The sequence below is a fragment of the Mirounga leonina genome, unplaced genomic scaffold, assembly GCF_011800145.1.
Source record: "Mirounga leonina isolate KUSES-001 unplaced genomic scaffold, KU_Mleo_1.0 Mir_104, whole genome shotgun sequence".
Taxonomy (NCBI): domain Eukaryota; kingdom Metazoa; phylum Chordata; class Mammalia; order Carnivora; family Phocidae; genus Mirounga; species Mirounga leonina.
The window spans coordinates 5,669,350-5,678,035 of record NW_023270231.1 but is presented as its reverse complement, the minus strand read 5'-3'; the positions used below and the strand labels follow the sequence as shown (position 1 = coordinate 5,678,035).

General features: G+C 40.8%; 1 protein-coding gene across 2 annotated transcripts in view; it reads right to left on the bottom strand.

Annotated features, from left to right (window-relative positions):
• The window catches only part of TTC1 (tetratricopeptide repeat domain 1), a 51,004-nt gene extending 43,166 nt beyond the window's left edge, over positions 1-7,838 (bottom strand). For both annotated transcript variants that reach the window (XM_035013561.1, XM_035013550.1), the window contains exons 1-2: positions 7,750-7,838; positions 6,040-6,401 (exon numbers count right to left, since the gene is read on the bottom strand). In XM_035013561.1, coding sequence (XP_034869452.1) covers positions 6,040-6,369 — 330 coding nt within the window. In that variant the 5' untranslated portion in view covers positions 6,370-6,401; positions 7,750-7,838. The remainder of the gene's footprint in view (positions 1-6,039; positions 6,402-7,749) is intronic.
• Positions 7,839-8,686: the final 848 nt, after the last annotated feature.

Genomic DNA, 8,686 nt, shown 5'->3' with positions numbered 1-8,686 from the left:
TAAATAAATAAATAAATAAATAAATAAATAAATAAATAAATAAATAATCTTTAAAATGACTAAATCTGCATTATGGCTTACAAATAAACTTTTTCATTTACAGCAAGAATTAAATCACTAGAACCCTAATGAACTCAAAATCCCTCCGTCTTCTCCATATTTATAAACGGTATCACCATCCACCCCACAGTAGCTGAAGCCAAGGAATCGTGCCATATACTACTTTCTCCCCTTATATGGAATATTTCCCTCTCAGACTGTTCACATATTTAACTCCTTTTTCCCTTCCAGTCTTTGCTGATATACAACCTCTCCAGAGAGGCCTTTCCTGACCAACCAATCTAAAGTAGTCCTTCCCATCCTTCTAATCCCATGCCTTGTCACTTCATCTTATCATTTTACTTGTTTATTTATATTTATTATTTTTCATTTTTTTAAATATCTCCCAGCTATGAGAGAAGAGAAATCCTCCCGTCTTGTTTACCACTGTATTCTTAAGCGCCTCAAACAATGCCTGACACGTGGAAGAAATGCGAATATTTCTGGTGTAAATAAATGAATGAGATAAACGGTCTATAACTTGTAAGACCAATTACTGGCCCTCACAGCAGAGATAATCATACCATTTATTCAGCAGCTATTTGATGAAGGAAGATGATGTGCAAGACCCCAAGAGAGAGGTCCTCCACTTTAGTGAGCACGTAAGAATTACCTAGGGAGGGAGGGGTGCCTGGGTGGCTCAGTTGGTTAAGCATCTACCTTTGGCTCAGGTCATGATCCTGGAGTCCGTGGATCGAGCCCTACCACTGGGCTCCCTGCTCGGCGGGGAGTCTGCTTCTCCCTCTGCCCCTCACTCCGATCATGCTCTCTCTCTCTCAAATAAATAAATAAAATCTTAAAAAAAAATTACCTAGGGAATATACACATAAGGACTAAACTCTACTGTGACAAGTAGCCCATAAAAGGTGATTCTACTACAGGATCAATAGCACCACAATCCAGTATGTTCCACAGGTCTCCATACTATAAAGCATCTTTGCGTCTAATATTATAGCAACAATTCTCATGTGCTACCAGATTTGTCCTTTACTTCAACCAGGCCTTTGAGAATCACCTATTTGCTTTGCAGATCTAGTACATCTCAAATATTTGCTGAAATCCCATTCCTCTGGGTAGTCATGTCGACATTTAAGTTTTCACAAAAGGTTAAGATATATATACACATATACACAGTACTTTCCTTAAGAGATTTTGCCTGTTTTTAAAAATCTTTACTGCCTTCCTCCTCCATTACTCTTGTTGTTTTTGCCCCCTCCCTCCTCCTCTCCATTGCTCTTGATTTATGAGTTCTGCTAAGAACGGGAACTCCTCTTGAGCCCGGATTATCTTCTCAGCACAGGGCAAGTCAAGTCAGCTTGAATAACAGGCTTTAGCTATTGATACTTGATTCTGCCTGAAGAGAAACATTTGCCAATACCCAGATCCTTTAATAGCATTTCTTTCTAAATCCTCAAGGTCAGCTTTACATGCTGTTTGGTAAAAGTCCATGCTGGTGGTAAAGAATCAACTTTTATTTATTTATATTCTTAAAGTGGAGTAACTTGTGTTGTTGTTTTAACGCATGTCAGATCCTACAAATTAAAGGCTCGGTGCCACAAGACTGGCCCCAACCCCACCCCTACTTCAGATGCCAACTGCAAGTCCAGGCTGTCACCTCTGCTTCTGACGTATGGGCTATAAATTGTAAGTTCCCATGACCTCTTCCTCAGGTGCAATTAAATTGCTAAAAAGGCTCACAAAACTCAGGGAAACAGTTTACTTACTAGATTACCAGTTTATTCTAAAGACTGTAACTCTGGGAATAGGCAGCTGGAAGAGATGCATAGGACAAGGTATGTGGGAAGGGCACTGAGCTTCCACGCCCTCTGGGAGTGTCACCCTCCTTGCACCTCCACAGGTTCACTCAATGTGGAAGCTCTCTAAACCCTTCTTTTGGGTTTTTAATGTTGGTTTCAGTACATAAGCACGATTGGTCAAATCACTGGCCCCAAGTGATTAACTCAACCTCCAGCCCCCGTCCCCTCCCCAGAGGTCGGGGTGGGGTAGGGTGGTGCTGAAAGCTCCCAACTCTTGACAACCAGACCTCATCCTTGGGGGCCTTCCAAAAATCACCTCGTGTGTGGTTGAAAGGGACTTGTTATAAATAACAAACTACACTCTTATCTCTTACTAGGCAATTCCAAGGGTTTTAGGACCTCTGTGCCAGGAAATGGACAAAAACCAAATACATATCTCTTATTATAAACATGAATTATGTTTAATTCATTTAACATTACAGGCATTTTTTTCCATGTCAATATTAAGATTTATCTTTCTTTTTAATGACTGCATAATATGCGGCTGCATAAAAATGGCAAAAATGTTTAAAGTAATACCCTCTGTTGAACATTATTTCTAATGTTCAAAATTATGAATGATGCTGCAACACATCTTTATACATACATCTGTACACATCTCTAGTAACTTCCTTAAATGACTAAAGAGAATCAGAGGTTTAGCTGTGCTGTCCAATATGGAACGCACTAGCCACATGTGACTATTTAAATTAACTGAAATAAAAAATTTTAAAATTCAGTTCCTTAGCTCTACTAGTCACATTTCAAATGCTCCAGCTGATGACTATTAAAATGCGGTAGCCACTGTATTGAAGAGAGTAGATATAGAAAATTCCCATCATTGCAGAAGGTTCTACTGATAGCCCTGGTCTAAAGAAATATCCATATAAAAATTTGATACCTGTATCCCACAGAAATGACGTAGCACTTTAAACTCTCAAAATTAGTACATGCACTCCTATGTCCTCTCATTGTTGACATCAGATAAATATGAAACACAGTGTTTCAATTTGCATTTAAGGATTATTAGTGAGGGGGGCCTGAGTGGCTCAGTCAGTTAAGCCTCCGACTCTTGGTTTCAGCTCAGCTCATGATCGATCTCAGGGTTGTGAGATCGAGCCCCATGTAGGGCTCCACGCTTAGCGAGGAGTCTGCTTGATGACTCTCTCCCTCTGCCCCTCCCCGTTCTTGCATGTGTGTGTACACACGCACGCACTCTCTCCCCGCAAAATAAATAAATAAGTCTTAAAAAAAATTATTAGTGAGGCTGAAAGTCTTCACATTTTTGGCCATTTGTGTTTATTTTGTTGTTGCTGAATTATCTCAACTTTGTCTATTTTAAAAGAATCAAAGGTATCCTGTTTCAGATGACCTATAAAACCAAAACGTATGTGCAGTGAAGAGACATGACATCTGTTTTGGTTTCCTAATAATTTCATAAAGATATTTGTCAAAACAGCATAAAACTACCTAAGAGAGTAGTACCACAATTAGGTAAAGGCAGTCTGTACTCTTCAGATGATGTTTCCTTAGTGGAGTTAATATAACAGGGGCTAACACCACAGCACATTGTTTCTATGAAATATTGTTATTCTTATAAATTTTCAAATTAAGCTATGAAAACATAGGTTGATATACAAATATAAAATGTTTATATTTGAAAAGTAATTATAGTTACACAAAAGTCTGGAACAGGAAAAAACCAACCTATCAGGAATCAGAACAGTGGGTTCCCGGGTTGGCAGGGGTGGAAAGATGAAAGGAGTGGTGAAGCACACAAAGGGAGTTTCTGGAATGATGGAGATGTTCTGGATCCTGTTAAGGATGTTACACAGGTGCATATAGTCAAGACTCCCTGAACTGTATACAGAACTTAAACAGTTTCACTATATGTAAATTACATCTGGTTTCTCTTCAGATCACATAAATCTTTCACCTTTTAAATCTTAATTTTTTTTTTAAGATTTTATTTATTTATTTGAGAGAGCGAGAATGAGAGAGAGTACATGAGAGGGGGGAGGGTCAGAGGGAGAAGGAGACTCCCCGCTGAGCTGGGAGCCCGAACAGGACTCCATTCCAGAACCCCAAGATCACAACCTGAGCCGAAGGCAGTCGCTTAACCAACTGAGCCACCCAGGCGCCCTAAATCTTAATTTTTAAAAGGAAGAAAAAAGTTTAAAAGGTATTGTGCTAGTTAGAATATTCAACTTATAGGCAATAAAATTATTTAAAATTCTTATAGAAGTTAAAATATGATTCCTGGCCAGGAGACACAAAGTTTTACTAAATTGGGGAATGGGAAGCAGAGCCAAACCACACAACTGTCAAACCAATGGCACTGTAGAAAATTCAGTATCAGGGCAAAAAAAAATATAAGATATATTAAGTATCAGAAAAGCATTGCTAACATTTTAACATAGATATTTAATCAACATTTCTAAAAAGTCTGCACCAGTGAAATGAAAGCTGAACCAAACACTCACTTTCTGGAAAATCATTTCCCTAATTATCGAACAGTATACGATTTAATTTTCTGAGCCATTTATGCTGAGGTAGTTTACTACTTTATGAAGTAGGCTCATTTTTGCCTTTTATTCTTCTCTTCTGGTGGAACACATTAGTACAAAAGCTAATACATGCATGTTAAAACCAGCAGACTTGAAAATGAAAAATGCCTAAGGAGAGACAAGATGCTCCTCTCCATATCACATTACCTCCCCACTCCCACTGTAACAACGCACATTAGTATCCCCGCCCATTACCCAAATAGCATAACCTGTTCAGTGAGTTCTTCAGAAGCCTAAGCTACAAATCTCATTCAAGTTCTTTGCAGACAAGCTCAGATATGGTAACTCTTCAGATGACCTTGCTTATGAGAGGAGAAGGAAGGATATGTGGGGGATACCAAGACTTCTGTCTCCAAAAGTGAAGCCTTCCCAGTTAGGAATGTGGCCCAGGGGCAAAGCAGCAGCAAAGTGTACATTTTATTAGTGTATCTGCTTTGTAGAAAGACAGCTATTTTTGTTATTAAATTTACATTAGACTTCAGAATCAAACAGATCTGGGTTTGAGAATCAGTTCTGCCATTTATTAGATGTGTGATCTTGGGCCAGTTACGAAGTTCTGTTCTCTAGTGGGGAATGCTAACAGTATGTCTCATGGGTATGTTGTCAACACCACATGAAAACACAAATAATTCTTTAAGCTCAGTGGCTGACACACTATAGGTGCTTAACAAATAATAACTGCTATCACACACAATTCTGTTCCTCAAGAACGCTACATAAATAACACAGGCCCCAGTCACTGCCCTCTGCAACCAAACTACCTAGGATATTCAGGTAGTCATTTATTGCTATCAAAGAATTAACACAGGGGCGCCTGGGTGGCTCAGTTGGTTAAGCAACTGCCTTCGGCTCAGGTCGTGATCCTGGAGTCCTGGGATCGAGTCCCGCGTCGGGCTCCCTGCTTGGCGGGGAGCCTGCTTCTCCCTCTGACCCTCCCCCCTCTCGTGTACTCTCTCTCATTCTCTCTCTCTCTCAAATAAATAAATAAATCTTAAAAAAAAAAAAAAGAATTAACACAAATAGGCAGCATACCATAATTCTAAGGTCTGACCAAAATATGTCCCTTACAGGAATTTCAGCAGCCAACACCATCAATAAGGTCTTTTTTTTTTTTTAAAGGGGCGGGGGGTGCAGAGAGGGATGGAGAGAGAATCTTAAACAGGCTCCATGCCCTGTTTGGAGCCTGATGCGGGGCGTGATCTCACGACCCTGAGATCATGACCTGAGCCGAAATCAAGAGTCGGACACTTAACTACTGAGCCACCCAGGCACCCTGATAGGTCATTTTTTAAAAAAAGCTAAAAGGTATAAATAGGCTAGGAAAAAAATTATGTAAGACAGACTTAAGAACTCAAAGTTGACCAAAAAAAAAAAGGCAATCTGTTTGCTAAGCAGAGGCTGAATGCTTCCATGCCATGCTACTGATTTATCTCAGCTCCATCACTACTGAAGCAAAAAGGACACAGATGGCACGTTACTCTTTACCACAGATGACCCCATCTATGATACCGTAGCAGCCACATTTATTCAATTTAAAAAGCAGTTTATGTGGCAGATTGTGTACAATAAATATTTACCTGTTTCTCCTCAACTGGCATGTTTTTTTCCAGTTCTATTAGGTATTCTTCATCAAGTTCAGAGGAATTCACATCATCAGGTTTGTTCTCAGCCTTGTCTGCTCCTGGCTCCTCCTTCTCAAATGAGGCACTAAGGTCATGAAAACACTCCTCTTCTCCCTGGTCTTCCTGGGAATGAGCTGCAACATCCTTGAGCAGCTTGCTCTGGAGACGGTGATCTTTGGGACTGGAAACCGGAGGGGTAGCACACTCTGCTTCCTGGGGATCTGTAACTTTCAAATCATTGAAAAGATCCTCTGGAGCCCTACAGTTCTCTGACTTCTCCCCCATGCTGTATCAGTGAGGGAGGTGAAGCCAAAGCTCTGGGAAAAGAGAAAACATGTTAGGTAATGGTGCTTATACAGACATCCACCATTTTCCAAAAGTCCACCATATGCCACTTAGCTTTTAACAGAGACCTACGTTACTATGGTAACAGTTTTCATAAAAGTGAACATCCCCTTTAGATTTCTTTCAATTAGTGAAAACAGGTAAATATTAATGTAGGTCTTTCATAAAAGCAAAGTAGTATAATTCCACTTTTTGGAAAGGGTGTGTGTGTGTGGATAATCTTTGCCTTGGGCCATTTCAGCTTAGGAAAGGCTTGACAGGAATGCTCAACTTTTGGGATAGCAGGGGAAACCTGTATTAAAAAAAAAAATCCTACCTATCATGCATAAACAAACTTCTGCATCAAAACCAAAAACATACCCTAACTTCCTTTTGCTGAAATCCATTATTAAAAAATTGGTTATATAAGCCCATAAATAATGCCAAACATTTTACTGACTCCCCTTTCAGAATTTCATATTAGCAAAAAGAGAACGGTTTTAATGGGGCTCTTCCTCTTTCCACTGCTCGAATTTTGTCGGGGTAGCAAAAAACAGGATAAGCTAAAACAATGGCAAGAAAAATGAAACGGCCCTAATCTTTATTCGGAATTAATAGCCAGCTCGTAAATAAAAAAATGCGGGCCTGCCTTTCCAGCACCACCGTATGAAGCTCAAGGATAAGTTTCCGATGGAGCTCAAAACGCAATCGGTGCCAAAACAGTGATCGTCAGCTTCACCCAAATGTGTGCTGTAGAACCAACGCAGGTTATAGTGGGAGGGGAATCCTGGCGCAGCTGGTCCTAGCACAGGATCTCCGTGGGGGTCAGACTCAGGCACTACAAGAGTGATTCTCAACGCTGGCTAGACAACATAATACTTGGGACGCTATAGCAAGTACTGCTGCCCAGATCTTATTCTCCACAGATTATGATTTATTGGTCTGGCCTAGGCCCAGAACACCTGTATTTTAAAAAGCCATCCCAGGTGATTTTAATGTACAGCCAACTGAGAACCACGGCTGTAGAAGCTGAGTCAGACCGTCAGCAGCCCCGCCCCTCGCCCCTCTCGTCGCAGCAAAATCACGCCAACGACCCCTTGTGTCGCGACAGGGGCCCGAATTCGTCCCAGCTCGTCCCAAGAAAACTTCAAATAGCAAGATCTTAATACTAAGACTTCGCCTCCACAGCAATGGTTTGTTTCTCCCTGCCCCCAGATCTAGTGGAAGAACGCGAGTTTGAATACCCCAGGGTTAAGGCGGGGCCACCCTACGTTTCCCAGCAGTTCGTCCTCTAGCTGAGTCCCTCAGAGCCAAAGCGGACAGTCCCAGGTAACTACTCACAGGTCCCCAGCTCCTCTAGTCTTCACCTTCCCAGTCTCCGGGATCTTCTATTTCCGCTCAGTCAAGTGCACTTCCCTCGGCACAAACCAATGGCGACGCCGTTGGCAAAGCATCCTGGGAAGTGTAGTGGAACTCTCGGGGAGAGAGCGCGTCGCTGTCGCGTTGTGTGACGCCTTGTACGGACTGAAATGCAAGTGACGGTTGCCATCTTGGGTTACGGCGAGACTCCGCATTACTCAGCACCTTAGAAAAAGAGGCTGTCTCTATGCTGTTAACGTTTACTCCTTCGCTCTGGCCTCTTACGCTAGCAATGCATAGAGGAATCCTGAAGCATAAACCTTGTCCAAAATAGTTTTCTCTCTAATGGTTCTCAAAGCGTGCCTTTCCAGGGGCCCATTACTAGACCAAAACAGTTTTCATAATAATACTAAGTTGTTATTTGCCTTTTCCACACCCCTTTCATGAATACAATGTTTTCCAGAGGCTGTGTCATGTGATCGCGCAATGGATTGAATGTAGAAGGAGCTATGAGAATCCAGCTGTCTTCTATTAAGCCAGATATTTGCTTAAATGTAAACAATGCTACTCTGCTCACTACACGGATTTTTTTGTTTTGGAAAATATAGTGATTTATAAAAAGAATATGTTGGCATATAATAGGTGTATTGTTATCTTAAATTAATAAATATTAAATATTTTTTGGCTCTAACTTCTAATACAATACAACTTCTAATATTGATAAGTATAACCCACATAAACAAAAGCTTTTTGTGGTCTTCACTAATATTAAGAGAGTTAAGAGGTCCTGGAACCAAAAGCGAACTGTTGCCCGATGCATTCATTCAAGAAATGTTTATTGAATCTCTATTAGACTCCATTACATTCCCATGCTGGGAATACAGAACTGAAATACCTGTTAAGGTAGCCTGACAGGTAA